General features: G+C 41.0%; 1 protein-coding gene across 3 annotated transcripts in view; it reads right to left on the reverse strand.

Moving 5' to 3' along the window:
- The window catches only part of LOC124140897 (acyloxyacyl hydrolase-like), a 40,536-nt gene that overhangs the window by 9,260 nt on the left and 12,753 nt on the right, over positions 1-18,523 (reverse strand). The window contains exons 10-19 of one of the 3 annotated variants that reach the window (XM_048397622.1): positions 18,214-18,283; positions 17,284-17,400; positions 13,105-13,141; positions 11,867-11,941; positions 11,303-11,378; positions 10,134-10,289; positions 7,129-7,188; positions 6,556-6,658; positions 2,268-2,344; positions 983-1,628 (exon numbers count right to left, since the gene is read on the reverse strand). In XM_048397622.1, coding sequence (XP_048253579.1) covers positions 1,500-1,628; positions 2,268-2,344; positions 6,556-6,658; positions 7,129-7,188; positions 10,134-10,289; positions 11,303-11,378; positions 11,867-11,941; positions 13,105-13,141; positions 17,284-17,400; positions 18,214-18,283 — 900 coding nt within the window. In that variant the 3' untranslated portion in view covers positions 983-1,499. Of the gene's footprint in view, positions 1-982; positions 1,629-2,267; positions 2,345-6,555; positions 6,659-7,128; positions 7,189-10,133; positions 10,290-11,302; positions 11,379-11,866; positions 11,942-13,033; positions 13,071-13,104; positions 13,142-17,283; positions 17,401-18,213; positions 18,284-18,523 lie in introns of those variants that run through there. The other 2 variants (XM_048397623.1, XM_048397621.1) reach the window with 2 other exon arrangements.

The following is an 18,523-nucleotide window of genomic DNA, read 5'->3' on the forward strand; positions in this document are numbered from 1 at the left end:
CACGGATGGTTAACTTGACATACGATCCCCTCATACAAAGAGGGTTATCTTGACATACGATCCCCTCATACACAGATGGATATCTTGACATAGGATCCCCTCATACACAGATGGTTAACTTGACATACGATCCCCTCATACACAGATGGTTATCTTGACATACGATCCCCTCATACACAGATGGATATCTTGACATAGGATCCCCTCATACACAGATGGTTATCTTGACATACGATCCCCTCATACACAGATGGTTATCTTGACATATGATCCCCTCAAACACAGATGGTTAACTTGACATACGATCCCCTCATACACAGATGGTTATCTTGACATACGATCCCCTCATACACATATGGTTATTTGACATACGATTCCTTCATACACAAATGGTTATCTTGACATACGATCCCCTCATACACAGATGGTTATCTTGACATATGATCCCCTCAAACACAGATGGTTAACTTGACATACGATCCCCTCATACACAGATGGTTATCTTGACATATGATCCCCTCATACACAGATGGTTATCTTGACATACGATCCCCTCATACACATATGGTTATTTGACATACGATTCCTTCATACACAAATGGTTATCTTGACATACGATCCCTTCAAACACATATGGTTATCTTGACATACGATCCCCTCATTCACAGATGGTTATCTTGACATACGATCCCCTCATACACAGATGGTTAACTTGAGATACGATTCCTTCATACACAAATGATTAACTGAACATACGATCCCCTGAAACACATATGGTTTACGTAGCACACCTTTCCCTGAAACCACAGATAGAAACGTGTTGCGTGTTCCCCGTAAATATAGCGGTGACCTTGGCAGACGATCCCAGTAGGTTAGAAAGAAACGGGCTAACGTTAAGGATCAGTGTATTTCTATGATATGGAGACACCACATGCTGAAAACAGCATCAGCATGCAGGGCTAATAAATACACAAAACAGACATCCATACATCCAACTTGACTTTATATACACGAAAGACAAATATACTAAATTCCATGTACACTATTAAAACCTTGACCCGTCGAGAAGAACTCTATATCACAGTCACGCAGTTCAGACAGAGACCATGCGGAAAAGCGATAATCCAAACGGTACCCTTGCATCGTTTCTGAATTAACGTGCTCCCGGTGTGTGGGTAGACATCGATCGCTCATTCCAATCTCTGGCTTAATCCACAACGAAGCATACATTAGCGTGCTATATTTAGCATCACTGGTGTTTTCAACTCATGTCTCAACTTCAAGCGTTTGGGTATTGGTCGCTGGCTTCCTTGATATTATAATTCAGAATGGTGTATTATTGATTGTCCGTCATGTGGAGTTTCCTGAGAGGTTTGGACTAAAAATTGTCCACTGGAATCAAAGTTTCGCTTATACGTCGACAGCATCTACAGATGTCGTAATTGCCGCGCTGTCGTCGACCCAGATCGCCCACAGCGTATCCTCAACACAGCGAAATCTCAGTATCCGCCCTGGTTGCCGAAGATGTCATGTATCTTGTCGTTGTTAGGGTTAAGAGATCCGATAGCGAACGGAATGTTTTCCTCTACATGTTTCCATATCGCAGCCGCATATAAGGCCTGTCCTATCTGAAATATGTAAGACGAATATGTGTCTGCAAATATCATCGGTATCACAGGCATTCTACGCCGACGTCCAATCATATTAACTGGGCACTGGTGAAGGCATCCTCGATTAAGCTGTGTATTGTCTAAATTATATTATGATATTACTGTTTTTAATTCATCGACGTCAAGAATAGACGAACACCCATTTCCAAAGACGCGGTGACAATTTCAGGAATGGATAATAGAAACAGGTCCCCGAGGAAACATACTCCTTGTATGACTCAATGCATACGACTCTGGTGTATGTTTGTTTGTTTGTTGTTTAATGAAACATTCAGCAATATTCCAGCCATATGACGGCGCTCTGTAAATAATCGTGTCTGGACCAGACAATCCAGTGACTGACATCAAGAGCTTCGATCTACGCAAATGGGATACGATGACATGCATCAACCAAGTCAGCGAGCCTGACCACCCGATCCCGTTAGTCGCCTCTTACCACAAGCATAGTCGCCTTTTACGGCAAGCATGGGTTGCTGAAGAACTATTCTACCCCGGATCTTCACGGGTACTAGAGTGTATGTCTTAGAGTGTATGACACAGAGTATATGAATCTAGAGTTCATGACAAATCTTATATAAGTGAATATCATGTACGTACCTGGTTAACATGGAAACCATCTATCGGTTCAATGAGTTGCCATTCTTCTCCGCCCTGTTTTACCCAATTAGCAAACTCTGAAACCACGTGACAATATGCCGTTATCCAAATAAGGAGCTAACACGTGTTAGATCAAAGGATAGACAATACGAACAGAGAGAACATGCACGTGCGTTAGCAAAGTGTAGCCAGAGTATTAACGAGCGTTTACTCCAATGCATCCATCCAAAGCGTTAGCACAAGCGTTGCTTAATAGAACGATTTTTTATTCAACTAATGCTAAGCTAATCGCCTCACATTGATAATTTACCGAACGCTTCAAGCGACGGCTCATTTCGCACAGTGAGCAGTGAAGCAAAGTGTTGTGAGTGAGTCAGTGAGCGTGTCAGCCTAATGTGGGAGGAAAGCCCGAAGTGATGCAGTTCTCGGTCATTTACCACTTCGATGAAACCCACAGGCACGGGTATGGTGCTTACAAACCTAGAAACATAATCGGGGCGAACCAGGATTCGAACACACGATCATCTGTTTCTGGCGTGCCCAGCCACTTTGTTTGTTTGTTTGTTTGTTTGTTTGTTTGTTTGTTTGTTTGTTTTACGACACACTCAGCACTATTCCAGCTATTTGACGGCGCTCTGAAAATAATCGACTAGACAATCCAGTGATTGACATAATGAGCATCGATCCACACAATCGGGATACGATGACATGCATCAAACATGTCAGCGAACCTGACCACCCGATCACGTTAGACGCTTTTTACGACAAGCATAATCGCCTTTACGGCAAGCATGGGCTGCTGAAGACCTATTTTAACTCCGGATCTTCACGGGTCCAGCCACTTTGTAACATCAGTTGTATGTCAGTACCATTAACATAGTACAATGTCGAAACTAAGCCAGATCAATAAGCCTTACTTTTTAACTGAATAGTAAATGGACTCTCTGCAAATTTCGTTTTAACACTTTATTTTTTTATGATTGAAAGAGAAAGCATTGGTGTCCTAACAATTAGATTTAGCTGTCAAATGTCAAGAATCCGAAATCTTTCTTGTTCCAGTGAAATTCCTATATTATTTGTTGTTTAACGCCGAACTCAGCAATATTTCAGCAATTTGACGGCGGTCTGAAAATCATCGAGTCTGGACCAGACAATCCAGTGATTGACATCATGAGCATCGATCCACACAATGGCATACGATGACATGCATCGAACATAAGAGAAAGCATTGGTGCACTTACAATTAGATTTAGCTGTCAAATGTCAAGAATCCGAAATCTTTCTTGTTCCAGTGAAATTCCTATCGTGGTAAATTAGTATGCTTGCAAGACGACACTCAACATGCGATATTAATGTGCGTGGCGTTTCGCGAAAAAGTACCGTTACCATGGATCCGTATGCGGAGTCAACATGCAGTTGCGGTAAACCGGGGCAAAAGAAAGCATACACCAAGATTTTACCAACATTCAAACGTTATAAAAACGTTACGAGAATGAAAACAGCCGAGACACCGAAACTTTGAGGTCCAAATTACAGCTATGATCCCCTTATCAAATACATCCATATCGAATAAAAAAAAATTAAAAAATGTTTGTTTCATTTTAGCCTCCATGAAATATGGGAGTATACTTTCTTTTGCCCCGAAGTTTAGTTTATTAGAGATACAAGCAGGGCTCCAGATAAGCTGCGCATCTGCGTTAAATACGCATCATAAATGCAGAAATACGCAGTAAAATAAAATCCAAGCGTATCAAATACGCAACGAACATTACAGATTCGCTACAAAAATAAAATGTGTGCGTATCATCAAAATATTGCGAAGTAACCCTGCGTATTCGATTAGCAAATCAGCAATTTATTTTAAAATTATAAACGGACATTCCGTCAACCTTGCCAAACTCCACGATGACAGTTACATCTTGATCATTTGCCATCACACTTTCTTGTGGAAGTATCGTGGTATTTTTTAGACCTATAAAGCTCTCGAACCCACACGACACCAGTTTGCAGGGACGAGATGAATAGTGTTTTTAAATATTTAACTTAAATACCCACGTGTGTAAAAACTAGTGGGTAATAGAAATTTGAATACCCAGATAGAATTACTGATACCAAATGATTTTAAAATGCATGGGTAAAATACCCACAACACCAAAAGCTTATCTGGAGCTCTGTACAAGAAAAGGCACCTAAAAGACAGGGAGGTCACAGTACATGAACTTAATGTATCTATGCGATTGCAAAATCTTTAATAGAGATAAAATTATTTTTTTATTGCACTTCCCATATATCAATTTTATCTTTTATTCTTCTAAGACATTATCTTCATTTTTAAAAATGTCTTCTTTTTTTTATTTTAACCATGGAAATATTTTAGAATAAAGGGCTGAAAATCAATCATTAAGAAAAGAGGTTTTAGTATAAGAGATGCACTGTATGGTATTAAGGCAATAAATGTGACCCTATGTCATTCAGCAAGCTAGAAAAGAAAGGTGGTTTATACCGCTCAACGATTGCTAGAGTCAACTACTATGTATTATTCAAAGAGTTCATGGGATTATATGAATTTCTTTCATACATGTTGAATGGCATATTCGTTTGACTCAAAATGTAAGGAATGTCAAGGTCACAACAAATTTGTTCCATGTAAACTGTCGGGCAAAAGGAAGTACACACTTAAAAATTGGATTTGACCATTAATTTACAAACGTTATCAAAACGGTACTGGGCTGAAAATGGTCGCCGAAAAACGATAAAATGAAGGTCCAAAACACAGCTGTGATTCCCGTATCAAATGCATCACCGTCGAATAACCATTTCTTGTTTCTTTCAATTTTAGCCACCATCAGCCTTGGGGTATATTTACTTTTGCCCGGCAGTGTATATGTGTGCAGTCAGACTAAGAATGTGAATTGATATGATAGACAAGATTTAGATTAATTCAGCAGCAGGTTAGCAGTGTGGTTTAGTACTTCTACTGAACAAACACTCATGCAGCTGTCAGTTATCAGCTTGTCAAAATTGTTCAAAACAAGTTAAGCATCTGTTGTTATGTTTCGGGAGGCTAAAGCATAGGAGTGAGTGAGTGAGTTGGGTTTAACGCCGATTTTAACAGTATTCCAGTTATATCGCGGCGTGTCAGCTTAATGTGGGAGGAAAGCCCGAAGTGATGCAGGTCTCAGACGTTTACCACTTCGGTGAAACCCACGAGCACGGGTATGGTGCTGACAAACCTAGAAACATAATTGGGGCGAACCGGGATTCGAACCCACAATCATAGGTTTCTGGCGTGCCTAAGGGACGCAACTCTGCACAGCGAATGGTGGGACCTTAGACGACTGGGCCACCCGTGCCCCCCTAAAGCATAGGAGCGTCTCCCAGGGGTTAATACTCGACAGCAAGTAAATACCATTCTTCTGTGCACATATACGGTACAGTTAAAGATATTTAAGTTATTTATAGTTTATAAAGTAAAATAAAATAAAATTTTAAATTACGAAGGGCGTTCAATAAGTTTTGCAACTTGGGCATTTGTGTTCACACAAACAATGTCAACTTGTGGCAGGTGTGACACTAGTCATAACATCAGATTGACACGTGTCATAACAAGTTCCAGACACAACAATAAGTTAGACGTGATGGCTTCATTCACCTAAGGGTGGTCACAATCATGGATTCTCTCAAACATGAACAACGCGCTGTAATAAAGTTCCTTATCATGGAGGGATGCAAAGCAAAAGAAATCCATGATCGCATGTGGCTGCCATATGTGAATGTGGATTCGAACAGTTAAATCACCCACCCTACAGCCCAGACTTAGCCCCCAGTGACTATTTCCTGTTCCGGCAAATGAAATCTCCCCGCACGTGGAAGACGCTTCCAGGATGAGGGGGACATAAAGGCTGCCACAGAGGCGTGGTTAGAGGGCCAATCTGCGTAATTCTATAAAAGTGGTATTAAAAGCGTAAAAGACAAATGGAATAAGTGTATTGAGGTGAATGAAGATTATATTGAAAAGTTAAAGTGCAAAAGATATTCTGCGACTTGGTCTTATATGGAAGTTGCAAAACTTATTGAACGCCCCTCGTACATTATAAATGTTAAAAGTGAAATTTAATATCCAACTGTGTACATTTTGAAAAAACTGGATTTTCAGTGCCTACAAAAATACAATACCCCCACCACACAGCACAAAGCACACACCGCACACTGCACACCGCACACCGCACACCACACACCGCACACATTCCTAACCCCACCCCACCTGACCCCACCCCACCACACCTACCTTGCTCAAAGGGGCAGTCCATGTACGTGACGTTGAATGAGGAGAAGGCGGACTTCTCGGTGGTGGCGATGTCCTTCAGGACGTTGCTCAGCTCGGCGGCACGCTAAACGAGAAGACTCACAAGCCTATAGGTGAGGTGACAATAGTTATGTACTTATATAGCAATGTGCATGCACGTCTGTATGTCTGTCTTTTCGCCTTAATAGCGTGCGCCAGGCAGGGTAACATATACCATCTTTTAACGTCTTCGGTATGACGCATACAGATAACAGTATATGCCCCTTTTCGATATTGCTATTTACTATACGCAGTATAGTGGTTTACAGTAAATGTTTGTATACAGTAGTGCGGTTATAGAATCTGCCGGTGTCACGGCATTGACGACATGGCAACAATATAAATAGCCGTGCTATACTGTTGATTGTATCAATAAACGTAAATAACTAAAATAATTTCTAATCACATTTTTAATCCAAAATTCAGAGCAAGTTCATAGGATATATTAAGTTGTATAATTTTAGTATTTTGAAGTAGATGAATATAAACTAAGTTCACTACAAGCAGATTACGCACCACGGCAGTCATATTCCTGATAGTCTCATTCGTCTGTAGCCAGCCCCGACATGGCGATACCTGCAATATAGTATCAAATCAAAATAAGATTACAATTCCACTTTTACAGTATATTCAATCTCAATAAAATCAGATCTTAATTCTCGCTACCGGTAAACAAAGATCTGAGGACATCCTATTAAGGGTCACGTCAGAACGACCTTTCATCCGACCGGATCATGAAAGTCACAGTCGGAATGTGATTTCTCATCATGCATCCTCGAAAACTTTAAAACGGGGTATTCCGAACGATAGTTACGGGCTTAACGACTGAATCCATGCAATCTAGGCCATATGTTAGCCATTCGAGAATGTTCTTTTGGTCAGGTTTCAATTTTTAAGCGAGAATTTGTCAAAATATGTTTCGAAGCGTAGTCGCCAATTTGAAATTAGTGCCGTAAAGCACGAGAAAGCTGCCTTCTGATTGGCTAATGTCGACTTCTTGCCAGTAATTCCATTGGTCGGACAGAGTTCGCAAAAGGTCGGTCTGACGTGACCCGTAATGGGGTGTCCTCAGATCTTTGCTTAGCGGCAGCAAGAACTAAGATCCGATTTTAATGAGATTGACAGTATATATGAACAAGTCAGCACCATCCTACTTATCCGACCTTATCCAGGTATATCAACCATCTAGATCCCTCCGTTCTGCTGACAGACATCTCCTTGGTATACCTGAGACAAAACTGACAAGATCTGGGCAGAGGTCATTTGCCTTCAGTGCTCCAGCTCTGTGGAACCATCTCCCATCACATGTGAAAGAAGCAGAAACTATAACAATTTTCCTGTCCCGTCTCAAGACATTCCTGTTCAGCCTCTTTTATAAAATCTGCCACATTTATTTGTCTTGTATCTATGGCCTTGTATCAGTGGAGTTTTGCCCTCTTTTATGTAGCGCTGTGGACATTCGCCTAGTGTATGGCGTTTAGTTACAAATGTATGGGTGTTAAAGGCAAATAGTGGTGAAAATTATATGAATGGATACCCGAAAATCAGTGATGACACAAGGTGTGCGCGAAAAGGGTAAGCATGTCCTGCGCTACCCTCAACTCACACAATTTGCAATAAAAGTGTTTGTTTGTTTGTTTCTTTGTTTGTTTGTTAACAAGTTAACTACAACACAAACAAATATACATAAGGTCATAACAGAACATAGTCCACAGCAAAACCTGTGAGCACGGGTATTGTGTAGTTTATCTCACAGTCACTAAACCATAGTATGTCCCCTTCCTCCAGCCCTTAATGTAATTCTATACCCTAAGTGAAGCAAGTCTAGATTGTCCACAGGTTCTCACTGGGGCTCCCTTTCAATTTCCATGGAGTTGTTTGTTTCGGTCAACATTCTATATTTTTAGAGACTATGCGTAAGTCAAGTGTATTGTGATGACAGTCTGTGTCATGCTCGGGGCTGATCTGGGACTCAAACCTACGGTAAGTAGATCCTCACACGACTAAGGGACGCAACTCTGCATAACGAGTGGACCACTGTGCTGCACGTGCCTCCCCAAAGACGTGACGTTCCGGATTTAGTTTATGGTGATTTATGTTGTTTATAATGTGAATTATTAATACACGTTTTGGTTAATGGGTATTTTGCTTCTGCGCTAAAAGCATTACAACAGACGAATAAATCACATATAGCCAGGCAAGATCCCCCGGGCGCATGGAGCAAATAATGCCTTGTGTCATATTCTGATAACATATATCAATTCGTTCCCACATACATATCATTAGCGATGCCATTGAATTACTTCCGGTAAATGGACGTCGCTCTCAGTCATGGGTATATAATTCTACCATGAGGAATTTTATTTAAAATATGGCCATTAACGATCATATTGCAAAGGATCAATTTGATTCCTTATAAGTCGCAGAAATTCAATGTTATTGACATGCGAAACAATTCGGAAAAAAAACAGGTTTTCTATTTCTTACCATTAAATTTGATCTGTTGATCTTTGATAGTCACACATCAGCGTCGGTAAACAATTTCGCAACCTACTTTCAGCCATGCATAGAGGTGTGTGAATGAATTGTGTTTTACGCTGCTTTTAGCAATATTGCAGCTATAACAAGGCGGAGGACCTAATCCTGCACGGGAACCGCTTTGTAATGTCACCCATGAAATACGTATGACTCAAAGTCCTAACAAAGATAGTTTAACCGTTTAATAACGCGAACTTTGAACAGTGATATTGAATCGTTACCAATTGAATCTCTTCTGAGTCAAAACAGGTGAGAGTGAGCTTTTCCAGCAATATCACAGCGGGGAACACCAGAATGGACTTTACACATTGTACCCAAGTGGGGAATCAAATCTGGACCGTCGGCACGACGCGATACTAGGCATCCCTCCGCCCAGTAAAAGCAGGAAATATTGCATAGGAAGGATTCATAAATTATCAACATCGTCGTCGTCGTCATCGTCATCGTCATCATAATGACACCATCATCATCATCATCATCATTATTATTATCATGACACCATCATCATCATTATCATCATCACCATCATCGTCATCATCATCATAATGACACTATCATCATCATCATCATTATTATTATCATGACACCATCATCATCATTATCATCATCACCATCATCGTCATCATCATCATCTGCTCGTCGGACATCACAAGGCCGTTAATAGATCTTAAATTGTGCGTGTTGCTTAAAGGCTGACATTGCGACCACCCCAAACATGCCCTTTTCTGAAACCCGGTGGGGAAAATTCCAAGCTTTGAGCATTGCACCATGACAGAACCATTGACGAGGACAAGCAGCGCCTAGGATCATCATGTTCACTCTATGTAGGAGTTCTACAGTAGATGAGATACACAAACGAGGTCGGTTGCATCAGCTACTGTAGGGGAAGTGACACACGTCGTTAAGCGCCAGACGAGGCTTTTAACGTTATTCATCATGATGAACGTGTCTGTTGACTAAACAATCTCACAAAGTGCACTCACGTCAAGGCAGTTGAGGAAGTCGTACAACATGGAGTAGGTGAAGTCGTTGCGATAACGTCCCAGAGGGTGTATGCGGTCGTGGAGGCTGTTGTAGAGGATGCGGGCGTCAGCCAGGCCGATCAGGAGCACGTGGCTGTGCATTGGTAAAACTTTGTCCTGCGGTTAAAGATGAACAGTTTATAATAAAATATTTAAAGTAAGAGTGTATATGATCTGGGGGCACGGGTGGTCCAGGCGACGCCCAAATGTGCAGTACAGAGTTGCGTCCCTTTGGGCACACCAGAAACCTATGATCGTGGGTGTGAATCCCGGTTCGCGCCTATTATGTTTCTAAGTTTGTCGGCACCATACCCGTGCTCGTGGATTTCGCCAAAGTGACAAACGTCCGAGACCTGCATCACTTCGGGCTTTCATCCTACATTAAGCTGACACGCCTTTATGTAACTGGAATACTGTTCAAACTGGCGTTGAAAGCTAACTCACTGTGTATGTTCTATGTGAGTGAATAGTGGTATGAGATATGCCAGTACTAATATGGCGGTCTCCATGAAGAAATGACTCCAAACATTCTACCAACGTTTGAAATCAAACTCGGGCATTGGGCGTGACAAGTGAACGTTACAACCAAGAGGATAATCCACCGCCCCAACAATATATGAAAAAAATAATATTATAATATATATTTAATTATCTAAACAACCAAAATCTTAGACGTTTACAGCTTTGAGGAACCACGCGAGATCAGGTATGGTACTGACAAACCAAATCATAATCTATGCGAGTCTGGGGTTCGAACCCTGCGACTAAAATCGTCAATTTGTGAGGTATATAATCCCCAGCTAGAAACTTCAGCTTAAACCTTCGTCTTGCATCCATTGTATTCTCGCTTCGCTTCTGTTATGATAGATACCCCATTTGTCACTGTAACTTGGTTGGAAGTGACGTCACCGTCGGGTCCCTCTTATCAGCAACTTCCCACATACTTTCTATCGCACGCTATTTGATTGGACGGCTATTTTTAGCTTCGAGTCATTCGAGCCAGACTCAGTGCGAAGCCATTGTAACAGATGGGTACAATGTTTTTAGTATAATAAAATGGAGGCATGATACTCGAGGTAATGAAGGATGTCAAAACTACTGGTTCATCCATTTGTTAATAACAGACTCACGAGGTATGCAAGCGTCGTCATGGTGTGGTTACGCATCTCCGCCGGTGTTGTCATGTCGGCGAATGTGTCCTCGTGACTGGATTGAAAACAGAGAAAAAGAATTGTATTCGTCATCGGTACATACCCATCACTTACGTTACTGACACCTATTGCAAATTTATTAATATGTACCTATCTAAAAAGTCATTGAGGCATCGTCATCATCATCATCATTATTATCATGACACCATCATCATCATCATTATCATCATCACCATCATCATCATCTTTTCGTCGGACAATACAAGGCCGCTAATAGATCTTAAATTGTGCGTGTTGCTTAAAGGCTGACATTGCAACGATCCCATACGTGCCCTTTTCCGTAACCTCGTAGAGAAAATTCCAAGCTTTGATCATTGCACCATGACAGAACCATTGACGAGGACAATCAGCGCACCCTGAGACTAAAATCGTCAGTTTGTGAGGTATATAATTCCCAGCTAGAAATTTCAGCTTAAACCTTACACACAACACCTATTGCAAATTTATTAATATATACGTATCTAAAAAGTCATTGAGACGTACCCGTTGCACACATCGTTTCCCACAAGGGCGTACAGAGTCAGTAGAGGCTGGTCCTTCACAGGATTCCGTGACAGGCTGCAAATATACGACGTACATTATTGTAATGCCAGGTGAGTGAGTGAGTGAATATGGTTTTACGCCGCTTTTAACATTATTCCAGTTATATCACGATGTGTCAGCTTAATGTGGGAGGAAAGCCCGAAGTGATGCAGGTCTAAGACGTTTACCACTTCGGTGAAACCCACGAGCATGGGTATGGAGCTGACAAACCTAGAAACATAATTGGGGCGAACCGGGATTCGAACCCACAATCATAGGTTTCTGGCGTGCCCAGAGGACGCAACTCTGCACAGCGAATCGCGGCGCCTTAGACGACTGGGCCATCCGTGCCCCCTGTAATGCCAGGTAAACACACACTTTGTGTGCTGTATGGGGTAGGGAAGAAGGGAAGGAAAGTTGCTCCAAGGTTTGACAAAACAATGAATTATCCGATTTTGTGGCTGAAACCTACATTTCTCCAATACATCTTACACAACGTACATTTTTTAAATGCAGAAATACATTTGTTCGTTTATGAACAATTCAGTCAAATTCAGTCCTCTTAAACGTCGATAAAATACTATTATTATGTATTATATATTTTTCATACGAATATATGTAATATATTCAGTCAGTATTGAACAACATATATTTAGCAGTTGTAGTTAGTAGTAGCAGCAGTAGTAGTAGTAGTAGTAGCAGTAGTAGTAGTAGTAGTAGTAGTAGTGGTAGTAGTAGTAGTAGTAGCAGTAGTAGTAGTAACAGTAGTAGTAGTAGTAGTAGTGGTGGTGGTAGTAGTAGTAGTAGTAGAAGTAGCAGCAGTAGTAGTAGTAGTAGTAGTAGTGGTAGTGGTAGTAGTAGTAGTAGTAGCAGTAGTAGTAGTAACAGTAGTAGTAGCAGTAGTAGTAGTAGTAGTAGCAGTAGTAGTAGTAGTAGTAGTGGTAGTAGTAGTAGTAGTAGTAGTAGTAGCAGTAGTAGTAGTAGCAGTAGTAGTAGTGGTGGTGGTAGTAGTTGTAGTAGTAGTTGTAGTAGTAGTAGTAGTAGTAGTAGTAGTAGTAGTAGTAGTGGTGGTGGTGGTAGGTAGTTGTAGTAGAAGTTAGTAGTATGTCATGTGGTGTTTACATTCACCTTTTCTGAATACTGAGCATGCCCTCAGAGTCGGCACCTGGAAATACATGACACATCTTTAAAACTGTTACCTTTTTTCAATGTCGATCATCTTACCAGATCTGGCTCCTGAAAATGAAGTGAAAAGAGAAATAGTTTTTTGTGGTAGCCAGTGGTCACTCAAAGGCATTTATCGCCCGTCCATAAGGGGAAAATTCAAAAGATGAAAACAATACAAGCATGTAAAGAATCATATATCAGATATTATCAAAATTAAAGCACAAACTACTTAATAAAGTATATGTTTGCCAGGTAAAATAAAGAAAAACAAATAAATGAAAGATTTGATGTGGGGGCATGACAAGTCCAAGGGTTATCGCCCCTTCCGTTTGTACATTGTGAAGGACATTTACATTGCTGGACTTAGGGAACAGACAAGACACTCAGGAAATAACATCATTTTAAAGTAAACAATGATTAAAGTAAACACCATGAGTAGTTTTTTTACAGACTTATTTATTATGTTAAAAGATGTCGATCTTGATAACTGCCCAACTAGTTCAGTCAATCTACCACTAAAAATGACCCAACCTAGACCAAATTGCAAAAGAAACGAAAGCAATTATTTTCGGATCCGTAATGTGTATTCTACACCATATCAAAAGATTAGACGTATGCAGCTGGTGCAACATATTTTAAAAAGTGTTTCCATGGCAATTGCAACACCCTCTGAAAAGAGTGAAAACTGTGAAAAAAATTGAATCAATCTGAATGTTTGTTCAGTCAAACAACACTTCTAATTTGAAACAAAAGCAAATTTGTCAAGGTTATAATAAGGTGAATTTCAATATCAAAAGCTGGAATTGAAGTATTGTTGTACTTCTGTTTCTGGCATTGATAGGTCCTATTTTTTAATGATACATGATACACAATATGGTCAACCGACTATTTACAAGTGACATGGTCATATCATCTTCCCGAGGCAAGAGAGCTAACTGACTTTAAAAGTCCAGTTTCCACCCTTGCCGAACAAGACTGGAATTCCTTGGCTCGATCGTAGCGCCACCAGTGGCTATTACGAGTAATGTCCTTTCTATGCCTCTCCTATGGACCAATCAGATTCAACCTCTCGTATCACTAGCATTTGCTTCAAACAAAACGGTGGCGCCCAGTCAAGACGATCTGATCGATAATCAAGATCTATATTGTGATCAAACGAGTCTTATATCGCGAAGTGCATCAAATCACGTGAGCACCTTGATTAAAAACATGAAAAGATATAGAAAATATCTGTTGACAACGAGTTAGCGGTGCACAGGCTTTTCAAATCCTGAAGTCGACCGAACTATGCATGACACTTTACGAACCGGATTTCGATTTCGGTGCGCGATTTTGATTGGACTATGCATAGACTCGTTAGTCCAGCCAAAATGTAACTCCATAATACCAGCCTAGTTCGACAAGGGTGGAAAATGGACTTTTATAGTCAGTTGACTCACTTGCCTCGGGAAGATGTGGTCATATATGACAAGACAGGATATTTCATAACAAATTATATTCCTTCAATCGTTAAAACGATTTCTAGTTAAACACTACACCAATGAAAAAAAACATTTCTAGAGAGCCTTCATGTTTCCATTATATATCAATCTTAAATGCCAATGCCAAGGTTAAATATGAAAACAGAAATCTGAAGAAATTTTGATACAAGAAAATGATTGTCAGAAAAAACATAGATATTCCTCATACAATTGTAATACAAATTTAAATGTAACCTGCATGTCTTGTATGACTGGTGGTTCGCCATTGTAGCATACCCCATTTGTTAAGCAAGATCAGGAGTGCGGATTCCGCGGAAGAATTGATCCCCAGTACCCCATGGTTGCTGTAGGAGGAGGCCAAAGAGGATTATTTACAGGTAGCCCTGGTGAAGCTTTAATGTAAATCTCGCACGCACGCATGCACGCACGCACGCACGCACGCACGCACACACTCAATCAGCCATATATGTGTGAAATTCCGTGTCATTTCCCGTAATGATCCCAAGTTAGAATAGGCCTCCAGAAATCGTAAGGGGCGACCACATGGATGGTAGTTTTTTATGTTAAAAGATATTGATCTTAATAACTGCCAAACTAGTCCAGTCAATCTACCACTAAAAATGACCCAACCTAGACCAATTTGCCAAAGAAACGAAAATTATTTTCGGATCCGTAATGTTTATTCTACAACATATCAAAAGATTAGACGTATGCAGCTGGTGCAACATATTTTAAAAAGTTTTTTCATGGCAACACCCTCTGGTCAGACTCGGTGACTCTGTTGGTTGGGTGTTATTGTACCCCAACAGCGTGGGTCGTTCCTCACAATATCGATCACTGGATTATCTGGTCTAGTATACATTGTAAGATAGGTTTTAATACTTTGGCTAAAGGAACCCGAATTCAAGTTGAAAACGATCGCCTAAAATCTTCTGACGGTCAGAAATGATGTATAAAACACGTTTTTTTATGATAGCACGAGATGCATATAGAGGTAAAGAAACCAAGCGGTTGGATCCCAATACATTACAGCTCAAAAAAGCACGTGAGAAGAAATGCAACGTTATTGGCAGAACAGACCGCATGTTGCTAGAGCGCTTGGGCGCAGCGGCCTGACCATTGCTAGGCTATTTGTGCGACACCACCAGCTGGGTATACAAGGGACAGGTCACGAAGTAGTCATCTTACCAAGGCAAATGAGTTAACTGACTGTTTTCACCCTGGCCGAACTAGACTTGAATTATGGAGTTATATTTTGGCTAGACTATCGCGTCTATGGATAGTCCAATCAAAATCGCGTAACAAGATCGACATCCGGTTCGGCCGATTGCAGGATTTGCAAAGCATGTGTACCGCCAAATCTGCGACAACAGATATTCTCAAAATTGTTTCATGTTTTTAATCCATGTGCTCACGTTCTTTGATGCATTTCGCGAAGTAACACCCGTTTTATTACAATACAGATTGTGATTATCGATCAGATCGTCTTGACTGGGCGTCGCCATTTTGTGTGAAGCAAGTTAGCACCCTTGCCGCGAGAAGATGGGAAGTGGTAGATCGCGCGTGGCCACCCAACAGGAGGATCGCCATCTGCACACGTTCCATCTGCGTAACCGCTCCCTACTGGTGACGTCGTCGGCGTTGGCGGTACTGGGACGCCGCATCAGCGAGAACACACTGTCAAGACGATTACGTGCTGCAAGAAATCGGGCCGAGAGGCCCCGTAGCACAATAGCCTTGACCCGTCAACGTCAGCCAAATAGACGTCGGTGGTATCGAACTATGCGACGTGATTGGCCAAGGGTGCTGTTCAGCGACGAGAGCAGGTTCAACTTCTTCCATCCTGATGGTCGGATGCGGGTGAATTGACGGGGTATCCATGGGGTGTCGTGTCTGTCTGGACGCCCGGGGAGGCCACTCAAGATACTGATGCCATTACCAAGGTGCCATGGAAGCGTTCAGAAGCGTTGTTATCAGACTTTGGTCATTTGTTTTTTGTTTGTGAAAAGTGACAGTTATGACCCCAGATGTGGGTACCCCAGTTCCCAAGAGCCATGAAATTGTCTTTTGGCTTGTTGTACCATAAGTGATTGAACTTCAAAATATATTTCGAATTAAATGTGTATACTTTCTCGTTTTCTTTTTATAAGCTGTCCAAGTCGATGTATACTTTCTTTTGCTCAGTAGGATAGTTGCTACGTGTACAACTTTGTATTTGTCTCTCTTTTTTTGTTGTATGTGTCTCATACAGCTGGATTTCATTAAAACCTCATTATAACGCTAATGCGGATTAAATGCAAATGAATTCGCTCTTTCGACATGTCTTAGGCTGATCTTTTTTATATTCCTTCCTAATAGACAACTACAAATAAGATTCCTGTGTTTGTTTCCAAATCTGATGTCTTGAATGGGTGTTCTTTGTTAATGGTTGGCGGCATAGCGAGATCTCTAATGGCCATGTTAACGTAAATAAGCAGGTAACTAATCATTTGGTGATTTGTTTTCAACAACAAAAGCTTAAACGTCAGTTTTCATTCATCCCCAATCGCAGTTTTCCGTTTCATACACGCGGTGTCATTTGGCAAATTCCTCTACTAAAGTTCAGAACACAGAAGCTACTACGAGTTGTGTCCCTTAATTATTCAACTTGAAGAAGGGTTCGTAAAATCCGCAACCTGTTGGAACTGGATTTTATACTAAAAGTCGTGCATAATTAAAGTCAGGACCTACCATTGACGGCGATATTTTGGTAATCTCTATGGTTACATCGGTTCCTGGCTGCAAGTCTCAGATACAGCGAGTCGATTGGTCCTTGGATTACTTCCGGCCAACTGTTGTTACCATGACCTTGAATAACGATACAACAGTGAGATACAGATGGTTAATATGATAATGAGTGAGTTGGGTTTAACGCCGCTTCGAACAGTATTTCAATTATATCACGGTGTGTCAGCTTAATGTGGGAGGAAAGCCCGAAGTGATGCAGGTTTCAGAAGTTTATTACTGTCGTAAAACCGCGAGACCAGGTATGGTGCGGACATACCTATAAATAAAAGAGACGAGGTGGGATTCGAACCCACGATAATAGGTGTCTCTCGTCCCCCAAGGGACGCAACTCTGCACAGTGAATTACGGCGCCTTAGCTGACTGGGTCACTCTTGTCCCAGATGTAATAATAAAAACTAAGACAAAAACAATAGGATGATGCTAACATTCCCAAATTTGATATTCTGTATACATTTTTTTCACTGAAATACAATCTAATAAACCATTATTTTAAACCCAAATCATTGCTGAGTAGTATTTTTTTAATATTGGCTGGTAGTGTGCACAACCACCAGTGTCTAAAGTGATGACGTAAATCCTGATGGGGTATCGTGCTTGAAGCGAGGTTGCCTAGCTCTGGTTGCTGGTGACTCATAGCCCGTGTTTTAAACAGTTGTAGATAATAGTGTTATGCCCAAATATGTCAACTTGTCCTCGCTATATGGCTGAAAAAATGCCGATGCCACATTAAATTTTAACTCACCCACACAATGATAACGCCATATTAGACATTGGAGATTGAGCTTGTTTCTTTACTTTACTTTAACATAGACTTACGACTGCGGTAACTCTACGATGGCTTTGTGGAACGGGACCCAGTATTGTATGTCTTACCTGTGGCCGAGGACATCTGGGGCCAGTCAATCTCGTTCTCCAAGATGAAGGGTAAGTGCTTGAACACATCCTGGGGATATCAACATAACACTGTTTACTACGGAAGCCTTTTAGGGACATTTGGTTTGGTTTGTTTTTTCTTGAAATTTCAAGATTCTATGTTGATTCCCCACATGTTTACACTGTGTGAAGCATATTTGTGGAGTACCCCGCGGTGAAGTTGCGGGAGTATTGCCAAAAGTGTCGTAAAGTCTTATTCACTCACTCACTCACTCACTCACTCACTCACTTATTAAACCATTATGATGTG

The sequence above is a fragment of the Haliotis rufescens genome, unplaced genomic scaffold (assembly GCF_023055435.1).
Source record: "Haliotis rufescens isolate VD_foot unplaced genomic scaffold, xgHalRufe1.0.p SCAF_17, whole genome shotgun sequence".
In the NCBI taxonomy this organism is placed as follows: domain Eukaryota; kingdom Metazoa; phylum Mollusca; class Gastropoda; order Lepetellida; family Haliotidae; genus Haliotis; species Haliotis rufescens.